Source organism: Phocoena phocoena, chromosome 1, assembly GCF_963924675.1.
Source record: "Phocoena phocoena chromosome 1, mPhoPho1.1, whole genome shotgun sequence".
Taxonomy (NCBI): domain Eukaryota; kingdom Metazoa; phylum Chordata; class Mammalia; order Artiodactyla; family Phocoenidae; genus Phocoena; species Phocoena phocoena.
In genome coordinates, this window is record NC_089219.1 from 116,811,785 (window position 1) to 116,832,289 (window position 20,505).

Consider the following 20,505-nt stretch of genomic DNA (forward strand, 5'->3'; position numbering starts at 1 on the left):
TGAAGAGTCTTAGTTGAGGCTCCAGGTTTGTTGTTCAACAGAGTAAGCAGAGAACTAGGATTTAAAAATCATTTTGGGAAGTGAAAAGTCAATCTGGGACAAGTTCTGATTATCCCAAATTCCTTTGTAACAGTATCACCAAACACTTACCACTTTTCTTTTTTTTTTTTTCTTTTTGGCGGTACGCAGGCCTCTCACTGCTATGGCCTCTCCCACTGCGGAGCACAGGCTCCGGATGCACAGGCTCAGCGGCCATGGCTCATGGGCCCAGCCGCTCCGCGGCATGTGGGATCTTCCCGGACCGGGGCACGAACCCGTGTCCCCTGCATCAGCAGGCGGACTCCCAACCACTGCGCCACCAGGGAAGCCCTACCACTTTTCTTTAAATCTGAACATCATTTGCACAAAACTGTACTTTTAAGAATCTTAGATTTTTTTTCATTCCATTATTCAAAGCTCAGAGACCTCAAAGTCATATTTTCAGTTTATTGACTCTTAGCTTCCAGGTTTTACAAATAAAATACTTTATTAGCTTCTTTTATGGAATAATCTCAGAGTGTTTATTAATCTCATTGAGACAATAATCTCATTGTCTATCCAGAGAGAGAAACTGAAGCCCAGAGTCTTGATCAAGTCTGCATGGTGATCGGGAGCAGCTCCCAGACCAAGGACAGGCAGCCCAAGTGTACGCTGTTCCAGACTTTGTGGCTGGTGGTCAGCTGTCTGAGATAGGTACTAGATGTCCTGTCCTGACTTTCTGCCTTTGGCTTTTATTACCCAATTGCAGCAAAGAGCGAGACACCTCACTGGACCGGCATTATCCATTTCATCTGCTACACCACAGAGATGGAAAGTTATTCCAAGCAGCTCTCTGTTCTGAGCCTGTCTCCCACAGAGCAGGCTAAGTGCTTGGGAAGCCTCACTTCCTTATCTTTTTCGCGGGTAGATGTGGGAGAAACATCACCAGGGAGTCGATCCGAGAAGAGTACAGATGTGTAGGTGTCACAAGAAACTTGGGACTTGGGACCAAGTTCAGTGTTTATTTTGGCTCCTCCGTATTCCTTCAGAAAGTCCCTTCACTGGATCTGTGGTGTCAGCTCTCTGGAAGTGTCACGCTGGCATATACTGTGATGGAGCTTGATTCCTGGGGGCAAAAGAGAACAAGTCTGTGGGTGGAGGGACCAGCACTAGATTCACAGGCTACAAATGGAAGCAGTGATGCTTAGAAAAAGGAAAGCGTCTCAAGAATCATGTAGCATTGCAGCTTGCTCAGGGTCTGCCACAGCTGGGTATTGCTAGAGGTAGCGCTCAGCTTCCCAGACGGCCTGCTCGCCCACAAGATGGGTTACAGCCCCCTTCAAGCATACACATGTCATCAGGGAGACTAGGAGACCTGTCCCAGTCATCTGAGGACCTGCACTCAGTTTAGAGAAGCCCAAAGAGTTCTAAATTACTGAGCTCTAAAAAGCGGGGGATTCGTGAGACCCAAAGGGAGAAGAAAGAAGTGGTTCCTGCAAGAGAGGCATGGGGAAGAGATGAAGATTGTGGGTGGGCAAAGACTTCTCACAGGGAGAGGAGATTCAAGAGTCTGAGACAGAAAGAGACAGGAATGAGGGAATTTAGGTGGTTTTGCTGTAAAATGTGAAATATACCGAGTGCTATGTTTCTTCCCCAAGAAAACATCATTAAAAATCTACATGATTTAAAGCTTTTAAAGTCAGATTTATGTTTTTACTTCCCTTTGGATAGGAGAGTGATCTGTGAATACACCTCAAGATAAAGGTGAGGCATCCTCCCAAGCATTATTGAGTATGTGTACAGTAGGAGCTTTGAGGAAAATGGGTAAATGCAGGCATTTCTGTGGCCTTTTGATCCCCCATTGTCTCCTAAAATGCTTTATTTAATAGGGTCCAACTAAAGCCAAGATTTTAGCCCAGAATTTACTTCTGTTTGTTTAGTAAAAGGAAAGATTCCTGTCAAGTAAACTTCATCCATGCTGATCTTGCAATGGGGTAGAACAGGCGGGCCATGTGTCATACTCTCTTCTAGGCTTTACACCTATGCAGAGTTCTACTCCTAAATGTTCTGATTAAACAGGGATGAATGGAGACTAGGCATGAGCATTTTTACAAAGCTCCCCTGGCAATTCTGTTATGCAGCTGGACTGGAGAACTCCTGGACTCAAGGTGCGATTCCTGAACTTAAATGTGCATCAGGATCACCAGGAGGATGTTGTTTTTTAACGTGTAGATGCCTGGTTACCCACCAGAGACATTCTGATTGAACAGAATCCTAGGTAGAAGGTCCCGGGAGCCTTTATTTTTAACAAATATGCCAGTTGATTCTGACGTGACAGCTCTCAGAGAAAGCCTGGTGAGCAGAGAGTGAGCAGAGACCCCATGTAAGCAGCCACGAGGGGTTTCCCAGAAGGCCTGCAACTGAGGCTGCAGAGGCTCCTTGCTACCTGCTTGCAAGGGCCTACGTCCTCCATTTCAGCTCTACACAGGTTCCACCCTTTCCCCTCCTCCACCCATTCCCTCTCTACAGAGAGGAGGCACAGAGCAATGCCTCACCTGGACAGGCTCTGGCACAGGCTCTGTGGCAGCAACGTAAATGGTGGTGCAGGGGTCCTGAGCTGGCAGAGAGTCAGGTTTCTTCTGAACAGACTACAGGGGAAGCAAAGACAGCAGGAGGTTAGCTGAGCAGCAAGTTATTTCCCATTCAACTTTCCCCATGGAGAAGCGTAGCGTCAAGAAATTTTGAGTTAGAAAGCTCCTTGGAGTCATTTGGTCCAGCCTCCTTCCCAGGTGAAAATTCTCCCCCAAGTTCCCTGGAACTCAATTCTCTGGGTTTTGCTCAGATTCCCCAAGTGACATCTTGGAGCTCACAGCCTTGTGAAGCAGCCTGATTCATCATCATCACTTCCCAGATGTTTTAAACATCTTCCTCACAGTGAACTGAAATTGGTGTGGTTCTTACACAGGCAGCTGAAGGGAACGCGATTTTTATAGTATTTTAGTCTCACTCGTATCACCCACAACATGAAGTCCTGGTATTACTCACTCTAATATGGTTTCTCATCAATTCTCTTTCCTGTCCAAACATTGAACTTCATAATAACCACACATGTGCGAGTGTGTTAAAGTTTACCAAGTCCTTCACATATATCTTCCCATTTGTCTCACAACCACTCTTTATGTTAAAGACTGTTACTCACATTTTACAGACGAAGAGGCTAAAGCCTAGAAAGATTTAGTACTTTCTTAATGTGAACATGCAAGAAGTATCAAAGCCAGGATTTTAACTTAAAATATCTTTTAACTTAAAGCACATGTATTTTCCATTATACTGTTCTTCTTTTGTTACCCCAACTTATAACGACCTCTCCTTTACCTAAATTCCTCAGGTACCTAAAGTCTAATTCACACATTACGGCACTTAACTGTACACTGTATTTAAGACACTCTGATATATTTACACATCGCTTCTCCAAACAGACCATCAATTCCTTGAGAAATAGCCTATTTTTACTTTGCGTTCCCCATGTAACAGTGCTAGGCACATAAAAACCTTCAGCTGATGTTTGTTAACGTTACTTAGAATGAATTAAAATACACAATACCAGGACGAAGTCAGGGTAGGCATAACTTGAGACCCCGTCCCTCTAAGATGGAGACGACATATCTTATGCCTGGAAAGTCATCTTTTCAACATACTTGGGGGCACTGGTGTAGGATAATGCTATTCTCTGTCTTTCCTGGACACAGAACAAGCCTTAAAACAGAAGCACATGGGTTATAATGGGAGAGAACTTGGAATCTTGTCATCTGATGGAAGAGATAAGGAATTGGAAAACTTTACTGGAGGAAAGAAGATTCAAGGTGGGACATGATCTTTCTCTTCATATATCTGATGGGTTGCCATGCAGAAGAGGAATTACATTTGTTCTGTACAGTCTGTCAGCTTTAAGCCAAGGTTGGAATTTTTAGGGTAATATTTTGGTTCAATATAATAAGATCTTTCTAATAGTAAGAAGTGCTCAAATGTGGGATGAATTACCTTGAGAGGCAGTGAATTTCCCATTACTGGAAGTGCTTGGGGTAGAGCAGGGCTTCTCACACTTTAATGTGCATATGAATTACCTGAAAATCTTGTTAGAAGTCTGGTTCTATTTCAGAAGATCTGAGGTGGGGCCTGACTTTTTGCATTTCTAATTAGGCCCCAGGTAATGCTTTTAATAAAAGGTCATTTTAGTAAAAAGGCTCTTTTAGTAAAAAGGTCCTTTTAGTAAAAAGGAGCTAGCCAGCACTTTGGAAGTAATGTAGCAGAAGATAATTCAAGGAGTGATAGGATAAAATTAAAGAAGATCTAAATAAAGGATATATCATTTTGTGAATTGAAAGACTCAATAGGAAAACATATATGGCCTTCTGAAATTGATCAATGCCGTTCTAATTAAAATTCCAGCAGGATTTTAACAAACTGAATCTAAAATATATAGATGAAAATGCAAAGGATCAAAAATGGCCAAGAACTTGAAGAGCAAGAACAAGTAAAAAGATTTGTTTTACCAGATATCAAACTTGTAATAAATCTGCAATCACAGATTTGTTAAGACAGTATGGTCTGGTGCAATTGTAAAGAAATAAACCAATGGAGCAGAATAGAGAACTTCAAAATAGATCCACACATGGATGGACCCTTGATTTATAATGAGGTGGCACTGCAGTGAGGCAAGGACAGTTTTTAAATATAAATAGTCAATAGGATATCCATATGGGAAAAAATAAAACTTGACCCATCTCACACCACACTCAAAAAATCATTTTCAGGTGCATAGCAGATATAAGTTGAAAAGATAAACCATACAGTTTTTAGAAGATGATAGAAGAGTATCTTCATACCTGGGAGTAAAGAAAGATTTCTTAACTGGAATACAAGAAGTGTTATCTTTTTACAACACAAAGGAAGAGATGATGAAATTGTTCTACACTAAAATTGAGAACTTTCCTTTATCAAAATGTATCTTTGAGAAATTGCAGAGGCAAGCCACAAGATGGGTGAAGGTATTTGCTAAAATATAACTGCTAAAAATGTTTAAAGGCCTTATAATAATCCCACCCAAAACAGACTGAAATGCAAGGGAAAATTGGCAAGAGATTTAACAGTCACTTTAAGAAAGAGGATATTTATACAGCCAATAAACACATGAAATATTGTTCAACTTTCTTAATAATTAGAGGAATGCAAAATAGAACTATAAAAAGACACATCCAAAAGAATGACTAAAATTTAAAAGACCAATAACACCAAATTTTGATTAGAATGTGTAGCAACTGAAACTCTTGTATGTAGTTGCAAAAAAGTAAATTGGTACACCCACTTTGAAAAACAGTTTGGCCTTATCTAATCAACTTGAGGATATGCATACTCTATGACTTAGCAATTCTACATTTAGATATATCCCCAACAAAAATATGTGCACATATCTACCAAGAAGCACACATATGAATGGCTGCAATTTTCATAATAGCTTCAGACTGGAAATAACACAAATGTCCATCAGTAGTCAACTGGAAAAATAAACTCTTGTATATGTATACATTGATATTCCATAAAGCAATGACTATGAATGCATTATATCTAAGCTCAAAGACATGCTTGAATCTCGTAAAAGGTAATATTGAGCAAAATAAACTGTACACAGGAGGAAAAATGCTATAAGATTCCATTTTTATAAAGTCCAAAGGGGAAAAAAAAAAGAGTAAACTATATTTTCAGAAAGTAAGGATAGGGAATCTTTGGGGAGGAGAGAGAAGACAGTGATTATGAGGCACACAAGGAGGTCTTCTGGGGGTGGGGACAATGTTCTGTTCCTTGATCTGGGTGGTAGTTTTATGGTGCTAGAAGACTCAATACTGAAAGATATAATTTCTCCTCAAATAGATCTGCAGATTCAATGTAATCCTAATAGGATTTTTCCCCTTTCTGTGATACTTGAGAAGCTGATTCGAAAATACATATGCAAGTACAAAGGGACATAATAGCCAAAAGTTCTTGAAGAAAAAGAAGCTGGGGGGACTTGCTTTACTAGGTATCAAGATGGGATAATTCATTGAGCTGACATTTATACATTGTGCACTTTTTGGTATGGATGTCATACTTTACAGTAAAAAGAGGGGGTGCTAGCAACATGGGATAGAATAGATAGGGAAGGCACCATGGTTAAGCTGAACCTGATTACCTAAATATGTATATGCAAAAGAGGTTGCTCTTGGGACTCATATATTTAAATGGAGTTTGGTTCTCAACGGTGGTCATGGCCTGTGTAATACACCCTCCAGGCCACTAGGGGACAGCAGAAAGAAGGGCTTCGTCCAAGAGTTTATCTCTGGTTATCAGAAATGCATTTACTGTCATCTGATGCAATTTTTCAAGGTGCTAATCAAAGCTGTCTTTACCTTCACATCTTTTACTCAAGAATTTGCCTTCCCCTACACCTTGAATGGCCGTATCCTGGCCTATACATCACCTAGAATTGCCTTCATGTCTGAAAAACTATAATATCTTCATATCTAGCCATCATTCTTTAGCCTCCCTCTTACTTCTAACTTATCTGCTCCTCAACTTCATCATGACTCTAGTTTTTTAAAGCCATCTCTTCTGTTTCAGCCCAACCATCGCTCCGTCACAGTTTTGCTTTCATCTGCTGCCTACATATCATCTTCCATCTCGCCAACCACTCTCTAGGCAGAATCCTCAAGATCTTCCTTCCTTGTCTCTTTGATGTTTGCAAACTCTTAAGCTTGGATCAGACCAACATGTCACACAATAGCCTTTCTCAATCTTCCCCTCTCTCCTCAAGCTGGCACCCTCTTCCATAGAGAAGGAAAGAGTTTGATAACAGAGAACCATAGACTCCTAGAATGCCAGAGCTGGAAGGAGTCATACATCACGTGTTTCTAGCTTCCTCAATTTTTCCTACGAAGAAACAGATGACCAGAAAATTACCCAGTGTTTCCCATTATTTCAAATAATAAATAGTCCCATCTAACACCTAAGTTAATGTCCTTTTAGAGAGCTCTTGTTCTTGACTTCTGCTTTCTTAATTTCCTCTGCTTCAGAACCCACGTAGAACCGTGAATGTCAGACACGCAAAGTGAACTGAATGGCCAGGGATTCCATGGGAAACATGACAGGTCCACCCCAGACAAAGACAGTATAGGACTTACACCTGATTTCTGGACTTGGGCATAGATAGTAAGGCTTTTTGCTTCCATTGTTGGCTGGTAATTGTCTGTTTTACCTGGGGAAAAGAAACCATAGTGGTTATCTCCCTCTGGTCCCCAGCATGAACTCTCTGCTCAGACCTGTCTGGTCTTTACCCCCCATTGAACACCCACCTTCCCCAGAAGTACCACAGGAACAAAGCACTGAGTCCCAAACCCCGTGTACATTTGTCATATGACATTAGGTTTGTTACTTGATCTCTCTTGGCCTATATCCCTATCTGTAAAATGGGATTGAAATATCTGCCTCACAGGGCTGTTGTGATGATTACATGAGATATTACTTGTAAAGTGTATAGAACAGTGCCTGGCACATACTGTTAGGTGCAATTGTTAGATGTAATTGATATGCCATTCAATTATTTTGATCTCTATTGTTTGATGTATATATCTGATCTCCTAATAGAATTCTAAGTTCTTTAGGGGCAAGGCAAGTTATTTATACCTCTTTTGAATTCTTCAGCTCATAGCATGTTGTTTCATTCACAGCTTTCTCACCTCCCTGTTTCTGGGGGACGGTGTATGTGTAGGTGGAAGGGGTGTAAGAGGGATGATCTGCCTGGGACTATTTGGAATAAAGTTGCAATGTCATTCTAATGCCCACCATCTTTTTTTGCTCAGAGCCTAGGGTCTCTGGAAATTAATATGTTGCAGAACATTTAAATTTTTAAGCAGTTTTTAAATTTTTTCTTTTTAAATTATAGGAATAATTCATTCTTGTTACAAAAATTTAAATAATAGAGAGTAAAAAGTATGTCCTCCTTCCGCCATTAACCAGTACAATTTCATTCTCAGAAGTAATTGCTTTTAACAGTTTGATGTATATCCTTTCAGATCAGCTCTGTACAATAGAACGTCATCTTCGATGATGGAAATGTTCCATATTTGCAGTCTACTATGGTAGCTGCAAGCCACAAGTCACTACTGAGCACTTGAACTGTGGCTAATGCAACCGAGAAACTGAATTTTAAATTGTTTTTAATTCTATGAAGAAGAATGTATATATATGTATAACTGAATCACTTTGCTGTACAGCAGAAATTAACACAACATGGTAAGTCAACTATACTTCAATAAAATTATTTAAAATTGTGTTTAATTCTAATTAATTTAAATTTAAACAGTCACACGTGGCTGATGACTACCGTATTAGACGGTGCAGTTCTGGACATTTGCTATACTTATACAGATATTTCTTCTGCAAATACAGTCATTCCATACACTTCTCTGTAACTTGACCCTTTCACTTAAAATGTGTTGAGGACATTTTCCATGCTAGTGCAGTAGACCTATCTCATTCTTTCGAATGTTTTGTGGTATTCTTTGGATATATCATGTAGCAGTGAGAAGGATGGAGGGTAAAAAACAGATGGGAACAGGGAGGCCTGTTTTGGGACTATTGCAAAGTCCAGGCAAAAACAATGGAGACTTGATTCAGAAGAAATCACGTGAAGTCTTTAGGGTAGACTTATTTTAACATCAATTAATTTATTCTCTTAAAAATCTAGGAGCATGTCTCTGAGGGAATAGCACTTAGGAGAGGTATATTTTTATTTGGAAGGGAAAGGCCTTGTATGTATGTACGTGATGAAGGTGGTGGAAGGTGCTGCATGAGGGTGTGACACTTAGGAAGGAAATGATGGGCAGCTGCTGGGAAGCTCAAAGAATTCAAAGAAGCCAATGTATGGTTTTCCTGTGCATGTGTGGGCATGGAGTACGTGCCTGGTGGTTCCAACTTCATTTTTTTGGTCAGGGTTGATAACTGGCTGAGGATACGTGTGGGGGGGGGGATAGGGAGGGAGGATAGGGTTTGGGGTAATCAGAGGAGATAACAGAGGGGGCACAAGTTAGTTCTGTGACATACATCTTTCAGTTCAAAACCATGAATGTTTGCACAGTTAGAAGCCCCCACTCAGCACTGTCCTAGGTGTTGTAGGGGAACAAATAGTGTAGAGAACAGACCTCGGTCCTTAAGGACTTTCAGTCTTTCAGGTCAGCTCAAGCTGAAAATTACAATTGAGGGGAAAGTCCTAAAGGGTCAAAGAGATGGAAAAGGCAAGGCTGAATGTTGCTTCTCAAAAAGACCACTGGACCAAGATAATTCAGTCTCATGCTTTTCTTCCCCAATGCAGAAACAGGTTTTCAGGAGCCAGCTCAACTCTAGTCACTGAGGCCTTAAGATCTAATGAAAAAGGTCTTGACCTTAGAATTGGGGCATCCACCTTCTAGCCCTCATTAGCTGTGCGTCATTGGACAACATGTCATCTCAATGGGTCTCTTCTCTTACCATAACTGTAAAATGAAGGCATAGTCGGTCTAATATCCTTTTCAGCTGTCATCTGAGGCATAAAGTTGTCTTATGTTACCCTAACCTCAAGTACTTTAAATCTGTTCTAGGTGCTCTTCCCAGATCCTTCCAGCTCTGCCCTCTGCTGGCAATAGAGATTAAATATTGATGCTTGCATTAAGAGATTAGTCTTTCTGTGTGTTTGTATGTGTGTGTGTGTGTGTGTGTGTGTGTGTGAGTGTGTGTATCCATCTATTTATCCATCTCTCATCCATCATCTATCCATGGAAGCCATCGTGTTCAGTGCTTTCAGTATATTGACTTATGGATCCCCACATCAATACCATGAAGTACATAATATTATCCCCATTTTACAGATTTGTTTGCCTTTCGTTTGATCACAGAGCTTGTCAGTGGCAAAGTCTGCATTTGAATGCTAAAAATCTATGTTCTTATCTAGTGTGTCTCCTGGACACGAAATTTCCAGAGAGTCCATCTGAAAACCTTCAGAGTCAGGCTGCATTCTGGAGGTGACACCAATAGAAGTTGGCAACAGAATCTCTTGAGCAAAGTCTTATGGGGGTACAGCAATTAAGTATAAGCTTTTCCCACAGACTTAAGGCAGGGTTTTGTATGTTCCTGGCTTACAAGGAATACACGGTGATTAGAAACAAGGATGGGTACGTGTTTGGGAAAAGTAGTAAAGAATTGTAGTGGGGTGGGGAGCGCGATTCCCTTCAGAGACAACCATGTGATGAGCAGGATGTAGTAGAGGAAAGAGTGCAGGTTAGGATCCCAGGACCTTCACTAGCTGGGTGAATGCAGGTATGTTAATCTCAGTTTTCTCATCGCTGGTATTTCACTGCTTCCTTATTGTCTAAGACAAATATGGCTGCCCTGGCCCATCCCCATAGACTCTCATCGTGATTTCTGTCTGCATTGCCGCACTCCCCCCACTCCTCCCCAGCTACCTCTTAAATGGAGGAAATGAGACAAAGTAGGCGGCTTGCTATGACCTAGATTTTTTTACATAAGCAAAACCAACATCAGAGTGCTGAGACAGGGCTTTTCCAAGAAGGTTATATGTGGAGAACACTGATCTACTTGAGAATGAGATCGGCCATCAGATCTGTGGTGTGAGGTTCAAGTTCTATTCTCCCCATGGGAAGACCAGCCCAGGGATCTGTCCTGATCGTGGGGCAGGACCTTCTGATGCTAATGTGAGTGGGTGGTGGGTAGTGTGGCTGAGGGGAGCACACTGCCCAGGATATTGAATAATAGGACAACTTGGAGGGGAGGCCAGGAGATACTAACTCTAGGCATTGAAACTGCAAGGGAGTAATTGGGCCCTAATGGTTTCAGTCTACCCTGGGTAACTTTCCATAACTATTTAGTTTGGCTTTAAGTGACCTCATGAATTTCACACTTGTCCAAGGTGAGTCAGAATTTGTGCTAAAATGGTAGTAAAGTGTGTTCTCTCTGCTGTCTTCTGATAAGCTGTGGGCCTTCCTAGAGGAACACGCCCTGGTAGTTGGGACACATAGTTGCAGTTCTGATTCCCTCACCAATCAGCTGGGTGACTTTGCAGGAGTCAGCCTCTCTGTGCCTTGGTTACCCCATTGCTAAGTCACATAGAAACAACTATACCCTCCTTTTCTCAGAGGGATATTGTAAGCATAAAAAGAAATTATAGGGACTTCCCTGGTGGCACAGTGGTTAAGAATCCGTCCGCCAAGGCAGGGGACATGGGTTCGAGCCCTAGTCTGGGAAGATCCCACATGTCGTGGAGCAACTAAGGCTGCATGCCACAACTATTGAGCCCGCACTCTACAGCCCGCGAGCCACAGCTACTGAAGTCCACACGCCTAGAGCCTGTGCTCCACAACAAGAAAAGCCACCGCAATAAGGAGCCCGCACATCGCAACGAAGAGTAACCCTCGCTCGCCGCAACTAGAGAAAGCCCGTGTGCACAGCAACGAAGACCCAACGGAGCCAAAAATAAATAAAATAATTAATTAAAAAAAAGAAATTATAGAAAGGTTTCAACCCTTGGGTAAAAGCATCCTTTTTATTATTAGTCAGTAGTTATAACTTTTCTGTTGAACAAGATTCAAGGGTCCTCTGTATTCTGCTCCTAGTGAATATTTTAAGCTTCTTATCTGGATCCCTTCAGCATCCTGTACGCACCTCTGCTGCAGTGTTAGTCATATATACTGAATTTAAATTATCTGTGTCATGTCTCCCATATGAAATACCTGTGGTTCATCTATCTTTTTATCCCCACAGCCTAGTGTGGCGGGATCAAGCAAGACATGTTGAATGAAACTGAATTGAACAAGGTCCCAGGATATGTTTATGTAGTGTTTTTGCAAAGGCGTTGCCTGCAGAAAGCCACAGTGGTGAGAGCAAGGGCTTGTGGGGAGAGGTCCCCTGCTTGCCACAGGGAGTCTGATAAGAATCTATTGTCACCTACCTCTTCTTCTCAACAGTAGTATCACTACTTGCAGAATCATGATGACACCAACGATGACCCCTAAGAAGAGCCCAGCACACAGTGCCCATTGTCTTGATTCTGAAAAAAAAGTCAAAGGGCAGTCTCAAAAGTGCTGTGAGTTTAAAAACATCCCATGCAGAAGTGGGGAGACCTAGCCTCATGTTTTCTGTCTACATTCTTCCTCAAGGGAGACATTCGATCTTATGGTTTTAGAGATCAGCTTTAGATCACTGAAGAGTTCCAGATCTGTTTTCTTATCCAGATTTCTCTCACTACTTTTGACTTTCATACTCCTAATTTCTTTAAATATTCTTCTATTCAAATGTTCTATTCTTCACTTCACTTTAGACAGTCTACCACATGACTAAAATTAAACTTATCTTTGTTTTTTCTAAGTCAACTTCTCTGCTCAGTTTCTCTGTTTTTAAATTTCTAATGTGTCCTGTATCCATTTTGGTAGAAAGAGCATGATGGCTGCATGTGCTGTTCCCATACTCCCACACCATTCTCATGAGACACTGGGAGGAAGGAAGATCTACTTATGTTTTTTTAAAAATAAACATAGTAGTGCCATTATTGTCCTTCCATGCAAATAACTGTATTGAACCCACTAGACCTGAACTGAAAGAAAGGCATGTAGTTTTACTCTGAATCAGTCCTGTGTTTAATATTAGCACTAGAGTATATCACCCAGGCTAAAAATCAGAGAGTCAATTTTCATTTTTTCTTCTTTGCTCCCTTTACCAAATCCTTCTGAACCAGGAGCAGCACTTTGGAAAACAGTGGACGAGACCTCTTACCCCAGTAAATAAGACGTTTAGCTCAATAAGATAATAACAGACAACTATTGAGCATTTACAATGGGCCAGGCATTTTTTTTAAGTGTATCTGTTTAGTAATGTATTTAATCCTCACAAAAATCCTATGAGGTAGATACTCTTCTTACTCCCATTTTATGGATAAGGAAGCTGGCACAGAGATCCTCAAGAACTAGAGGTTGGTCTAGGAGGAGAAACATGGCTGAATACTGAAGACAGACTTCTTGGAGAGTCAGGGAGACTTATGGGCTTGGGGTAAGATACACCAGGATAATTAACGGTGAGGGACAACCCGATGCACCACTAGGGTTCTAAGTAATAGCATGTACCTTCTAAATACCAGGAGGTAACATTAATGTGTAAAGGTAACTTATAAGGATGGTTGTGGAATCAGCCTGCTTGTTGTTGAACTTATGATGGATTTGCTGGGAAGAAACTGAAAGGAAGAAATAGGTAGGGTACAAAGGGGTAGAGTGCTTGCAGACACAATTCAGATGTTTACAGAGTTAACCAAAGATACAGACTGAAGTCTCAACAAATTGATGAAAACGCACCCCACCAAGATCCAAGTGGGCCTTCAGCCTGACAGATAACCGGAGGTTGCCTCTTGGGTTTGAAAATATTCTCTTTTTCTTTCTAGGCTTTTCACACATCGTCATCCCAGGGAATCTCACCGAACATCATGTCATTTGCTTATGACTTAATTTCTCTATCTGTCTACCAGGTCCAAATATTTCTACACTTGGTGATCATCTTTTTGGTGCTCTTATTCAATTATGATATGTAAATGGAAACTAAATGTCAGAGACTCTAGGCTGTCAGGAATTTGGGTAAATATGGACAAAATGCTACTTTTACAGCTTGGTGGGGTCAGGCTGCCCATGATTCCTGTAATTTCTGGGAATAACTTCCTCATGGTCCTCCGGGTTTTCTCTCCTGCAGCTCTACTTGTTCTAGTCTCAGCTGTCCTGGGTGCAAGGTACAGTGCCTTCATCAGTTTCTACAAAAAACAAAACAAAACAAAACAAAAAAAACCTACACTAAGAATTTTGTGGGTTCAAATCCTCTAGTGTAGATTTGAAAGGTCACAAGGAGCAGATTCCATCATGAACCAGGCAGCTTCCCACCCTCTGACAGGCTCAGACCCTCTCTTTCTCTTCCTATATCTGCACAAGCAACATTTTCCCCCGTTATAATACAGAACTATCTAACCTACAGCTGGATTCTTAGGGGGAGGTGTCTCACCTTCTGCAGTCTAGCATTTATGAAGCTACTATCCTAAACAAACTCTGTTGCCTTCCAAAGAGGAATTCTAGTAGTAGTTTCCTTAATATGATCATGTTTTTCTACCTAATAGCCTCTGAGTCCTATCTAGATTGTAAACTCCTTGAAGGTAGATGCTGTACCTTACGCTTCATATGCATTACCCTTTCCACATGACACAGGGTAGGGCAGGAGGGCACTCAATATAACTGTGATGGACTAAGTTAATTTAGAGGCAATAGAATGAAGCTTGGAGAATTCTGTCATGTCCCTTTTGCTAAGAATTATCAGAGCACTAAGTATGAGAAAGTCTGGGAAGGAATGCAGAGTCACCTTCTGAATGGCCCAAGGCAGGAGTAGAAGGGAACAAGCAATGACCTATTTGGCATGTGTTTTATTATAACAAAATGGAACCAGGAAGAAGGTGTGCAACTCTGCTCTCAGCACCATCTGTGCTCCTATTTCAAACCACCATTTCCTGTGGTAGAATCTCCAGCTCTCCTTCTTTTTGCTCAGTCATGTAGTGAGGCCCCTCAGGATGGCAATGCTCGAAAATCAGGCCAATATTGTTCTGGAGTCCACAGGTCCCATTCTTCGTCCACAAAAAAATGTTATCTTAACATTCTTAAACAGGAGGTTTGGGACTTTTTCTCCCCTGGAGCCTCTTAGAGGTAGCTGAGCAGGCTGGTTGAGAACTCCAGTACATTTTATGAAGATTTCTTTGCACAAGTCTCCACCCCTGGTCTTCTATTAGATTGGCTGTGGTTTAAACCTGATAACTTGGCACATAGACATGCATCCAAGGAAAATGCTGAAGGGCCTTTTTTATCTCTGAAAGTCTGCTGCCACAGAAACACAAAAGCTCCTCTCTCTCAAGTCCCCAAACCTTTATTCTTTAAGGCAGGTAAAGAAGAAAATAAAAAGAATCTGAGAAACAAATGTAGCTCACCCCAGGAGTTACTGAGATGCTAACGTAACCGTCTGAGAGTGCCAGATCTCTTTCCTGCCTTTCATGTGGTTCTGTCAGAAAGGCCGCCTGCCTGGAGCACATCAACTTGAAGAGTCAACCATCTTCGAGAGACATCTTTTTGTTGGTGGAAGTTTCCTCTCAGAATTGTTAGTGGGGGAAGGGTGGTCCTAAACCATACCATACACTAATTTAAGATCTGGGACCATCGAGGTAAAAATTATTACAGAGTTCACAGCTTCCAGAAAAATCCCTTACAACTGCCTATCCTACCCAGCACTGTGTTGCAGGGGCTACTAGGTGTGCCTCCAGGGGCATTTTCATTCTCCCACGACAATGCAAGTCTTGTCCAGTCACATGGCTGCCCAACTAAGGATTACATTTCTCAGCATCCTGTGTAGCAGGTGTGGCCATGTGACAAGGCTCTGGTCCATGAGAAGTGTCCAGGTTCCATCCTTCCAAGATTGTTGCCATGCTTCCTGGATCGGGAGTACCAGGGAGAAGGACCTGCTCTGTGCATGGAACAGCTAGGTGACTCTGTAACAATGGGAGCACCCTTTTGATGAAATGGCCTTGTTAGAAAGGGGGAGCCCCCAGAACATACTGGCAGGTGTCAGCTTTTCTTTCCTTCCACTGAGCTAACCCAGACTTGCTGAGCCAACTTTTTGCTAATCCGCAGAAAGGGGTCCTCTTTTCAAGATGAGCTTCCAGGGGTATTCCCTTTGAGTTGTGCAATTTAAGGTTTAGTATTACTCATTCTTGCACAGAGAGAACTATTTCAGAACATGGTCATGAAGGACGGCAGCATGTCACACACTGTCCAGTGCCGACCCACATCGACACGCGCTACATGACCTGGGAGAATGCTTGGTAGCACCCTTGGAAATGGACTTTGCAGTAAAGAGGCATCATAACAATAGACATGAAGGTGTTTCTTGCTGTAAAACACTGAGATAACAGTTGGAATAAAGGTTTATATGTGATGGAGAGCCTAGACAGTTGTTAGAAAGAAAAGATTTTGAGGAACAGGGAATTCCCTGGCAGTCCAGTTGTTAAGATTCCACGCTTCCAACTGCAGGGGGCCCTAGTTCCATCCTGGTTGGAGAACTAGGATCCCACAAGCCATGCAGTGTGGCCAAAAAATGAATGAATAAATAAATAAAATAAAAAGAGATTTACCTTTAAAAAGAAAGAAAAGATTTTGAGGAACGCTTTTGCTGTTCAGTGTGAGTCCTGATGAGAAGCAGTGCTGACATCATGTCTCATTTGCTCTCATCACATCATTAACCACTTTGAGTTTTTCATTAATGAAAGTGAAAAATATCTTAAAATCACTGTCCTCATTATAAATGGTGAAGTGACCTCTAATAAACCCTCACACCCCACCACTTCTGCCCAAGGCTGGGTTTTCCCTTGAATGGAGTCTTTGTTAAACAAACAGCCACTGCTCTGGTTCAGGTCTCATCATCCCTTGATGGGTGACTGAAATAATGGGCCCGCCTCATAACTAGTTTCTCTTTCTTCTGCCTCTTCCCCACCCCAATCTATTCTCCACACCACTGAATTTTCTCTCTGAAATGCAAAGCTGATCATGTTACTCCTCTACCTAAAACTATCTATTAGTTCCCATCAGGATACTATAGGATAATACAGAACAAGACCCAGTTATATCTGCCTTTGCCTTTTCCTGGAGTGTCTTTCTTTTATCTGCTTGGGTAATTCCTACTTGTTCTTCAGAACTTTGTTTATGTCACATCCTCTGTGATGCTCTTTCTGATTCCCTGAGACAGTGTCAATCATTCCCTCCTCTTGCTTAACTTGCATGTACTTCTGTTTTGCACCTGTTGCATTACCAGACCTGGGATAATTAGTTATTTTTAGAACTATTCCTTCCTTAAGGGCAAGGACTGTGTCTTTTTTTGTCTTTGTGTTCTCAGCACCGAACACAATGTTGGAACGTAGTAGAGCCTCAGTAAATGTTTTGTCTAACTAAGCACAGTATTTTAAAAATTAGTGACATTCATTTGCAAACACAAACCAATGAACTAACAAAACTCTGTTTTCCGTATTTAGGCAACCTAGTTTACTGTGAACAGCATGCCACAAACTAGCTGTGTGATTTGTTTCTGACATGCTGTGGTTCCCCATGCCTGGAGGCAGGGGAGGGGATCTTTACTTGTGTCACGGGTTGAATGTGTTTTCCCCAAAATTCATATGTTGAAGTCCTTAGAATGTGACCTTATTTGGAGACTGGGTCTTTACAGAGGTAATCAAGTTAAAATGAGGTCATTAGGGTGAACCCAAATTTAGTCTTACTGGTGTCCTTATAAGAAGAAGAAATCTGGACACGCAAAGAGACACTACGGATGAGCATGCCCAGAGGAAAGACTGTGTGAAGACACAGCAAGAAGGTAGACATCTACAAGCCAAGGAGAGAGCCCTCAGGAAAAACTCAACCCTGCCGGCACTTTGATCTTGGACTTCTAGCCTCCAGAACTTGCGAAAATAAATTTCTGTTATTTAAGCCACTTTGTCTTTGGCATTTTGTTATGGCAACCCTAGCAAACTAAGTACAGGTGGGTCCTAATCTAACATGACTGGTGTCATTATAATAAGGGGAAATTTGGACAGATATCCACATAGAGGGAAGACAACGTGAAGAGACATAAGGAGAAGACAGCTATCTCCAAGCCAAGGAGAGAGGCCTAGAACAGATCCTTCTCTCACAGCCCTCAGAAGGAACCAACCCTGCCGACACCTTACTTTTGGACTTCTAGCCTCCAGAACTGTGAGACAATAAATTTTGGTTATATAAGCCACTCAGTTTATGGAACCTTTTTACAACACCCCTAGCAAACTAATATACCTTGGTAACGCTTTATTAGCATTTCTTATTCAGGTACATACAAACTGAATCATAGAATATTTACTCTGGAAAGAATGTCACTAGTTCACCATTTTCATTTCACATGTAATGAAACAGAGGCCCAAGAAAGTGCAGTGGCTGCTGGGTATTTGTCTTAATGCCTGAGCTGAGGTCCTGACAGGGCTTTCCCATGGTGCCATGTTTCCGCTTCTTCTTTTCCTTCCCCATCTCACAAAAGCCTGCTCCATACCCAGTAAATCTGGTCACACTAGGGCATACTTGGTCCTCAAAGTGGCTTAGATGCGTAAGAGCATTTTTTTTTTTTTTTTTAGTTTTGGCTGCACTGCACGGCATGCGGGATCTTAGTTCCCTGATCAGGGATCGAACTCGCGCCTCCTGCAGTGGAAGTACAGAGTCTTAACCACTGGACCACCAGGGAAGTACCTTTACATGTTTCTTTCTTTTTGAAAAAAATTAATTTATTAATTTATTTATTTTTGACTGCGTTGGGTCTTCGTTGCTGTGCACAGGTTTTCTCTAGTTGTGGCGAGCGGGGGCTACTCTTTGTTGCGGTGCGCAGGCTTCTCATTGCGGTGACTTCTCTTGTTGCGGAGCACAGGCTCTAGGCACGCGGGCTTCAGTAGTTGTGGTGCATGGGCTTAGTTGCTCCGCAGCATGTGGGATCTTCCCAGACCAGGGCTTGAACCCGTATCACCTGCTTTAGCAGGCAGATTCTTAACCACTGCGCCACCAGGGAGTCCCTATATGTTTCTTAAGAATGCCCTGAGCTAAGTGCCCCTAGGCGAAGCTTTATGGCCAAGACTTTGGAAAACATTGATTAAATTCTCATTAAACTATATTGAGGAGCATGAAGAGAATTATTCCTCTTTTCTGAGGTGGGTCAGGGTAAAATATTTGGTGCCCTGTCTTTACTCTAAGAGGGTTGCTATGACCAGAGAAGGCTGTGCAGGGGTAAGGGCTACTACTTCCTCAGCCTTGAGGGAAATACACACATTTTTATTATGATTTATAAGGCATTTAAAAAGTGTATTATCTGTTCCACTAGTACCTATGAGGATTTCAGAATCAGACAACTCAGCTCTGCCCCTTGCTCTGTGTGTGACCTTTCCATATCTTTGTTTCCTCATCTGTAAGGTGGGGATACTAATACTATTTGGTTGCTGGGAGGATTAAATGAGATGCCACATACTGACACATAGTAAACAATTAAGACCTTTCAGCCGTTAGTATTTTAGATGAAGAATCTAAGTCTTAGACAGGTTAAGTGGCTTATCCTTGTGAGTAAAAAGGGTAATATTGGATCTAGGACAACTGGGGCCACATTCTTTAAACTCCGCACTCATGCAAGACTGCTTTCTTGATCCCACCGGCACATTCTGAATAGCTGTGGGCAGAGAGAGAGGTCTGAACTGGGGGAGGAGCCTGTGAATGTGGCTTGTGTGCAAGGTGGGCAAGCAGACAGACACACTGAGTGGGTGGACAGGTGGCCAACTCTGCCATGAATGGCTGGGGGAGGAAACAGGCAGTTGGTTAGGCTCACCAACGAGCTCTCAGATGAAGAGACCAGGTAGATTTTCCCAGCAGTCCCTCTGGAATACCTCAGGGGAGTCGCTGACTGGACATGCTATGCTGAAGGGCATGACCTGGCTGCATTCCCCTGTCCCTGGATCCTTGGTCATCTGGAAAAGCCCTCCACATATACACCAAGTCTACTGTGGGCAGGAGTCCCCTTGGAATGACTCTTGTTTCCCCCCAGTGGTTGCAGAGGGAAGAATGTCAGAGCACAGGTAATACCTTGCAGGGCCAGCACCCTGGTTCTTTTGTCCCTGAGCCTACCTGAGGCATGGACACAAGATCGATTAATGAAAAGGCTCAGTGGTCTATCCTGTTTCCAATCTCAAGTGGTTAGTTGAGCTTACTTAATCAGCCCTTCGTTCCTTTTGATAACAGAATAACGATGCTTTATCTTTCCGGAGAAAGATCAGTCAGAAGATCTAGGTTTAGGTGCTAACTCTACCATCTATAAGCTGAAGAAACTTGAGGAGGTTACTTACATGCTATGAGCTTAAACTTCCTAATTTGTGAAATGAAGATGATGACAACATTTATCTGATAAGACCATTGTGAGGATCAAAAGAGATCATACAGTTGAAAGCGCTTTGCCAATAATAAAGTGCTCTATGACTTATCATTTTCCCAGACTTCACAGTCTAGGTCTTAGTCAGAGAACTGACTCCCCTGGCCCTCTGACCTGCTATGGGATTCACAGTACATTTCATGAAATGTGGCCCTTTATTACACCCTGCTTTTCATTATTGAGCACATGTTTCATGTCTTATCCTTATAACATGTTGACGGAGAGCAGCGTGTTATATCTATTCCCAATTTTCTACAGCATAGGTGATTGATAAATTGATAAATAGATAAATAGATTGATAAATTCTTATTGATGGTGTAGAACCACCCCACCATTGGTAGAGCATAGACTTGGGAGTCAGGA

At 42.0% G+C, this 20,505-nt stretch overlaps 1 protein-coding gene across 1 annotated transcript in view; it reads right to left on the reverse strand.

Annotated features, from left to right (window-relative positions):
- Window positions 1-472: 472 nt before the first annotated feature.
- The window catches only part of SLAMF1 (signaling lymphocytic activation molecule family member 1), a 30,980-nt gene continuing 10,947 nt past the window's right edge, over window positions 473-20,505 (reverse strand). Inside the window, exons 4-7 of the mRNA XM_065891361.1 lie at window positions 12,050-12,148; window positions 7,233-7,306; window positions 2,574-2,666; window positions 473-1,144 (exon numbers count right to left, since the gene is read on the reverse strand). Coding sequence (XP_065747433.1) covers window positions 1,094-1,144; window positions 2,574-2,666; window positions 7,233-7,306; window positions 12,050-12,148 — 317 coding nt within the window. The 3' untranslated portion in view covers window positions 473-1,093. The remainder of the gene's footprint in view (window positions 1,145-2,573; window positions 2,667-7,232; window positions 7,307-12,049; window positions 12,149-20,505) is intronic.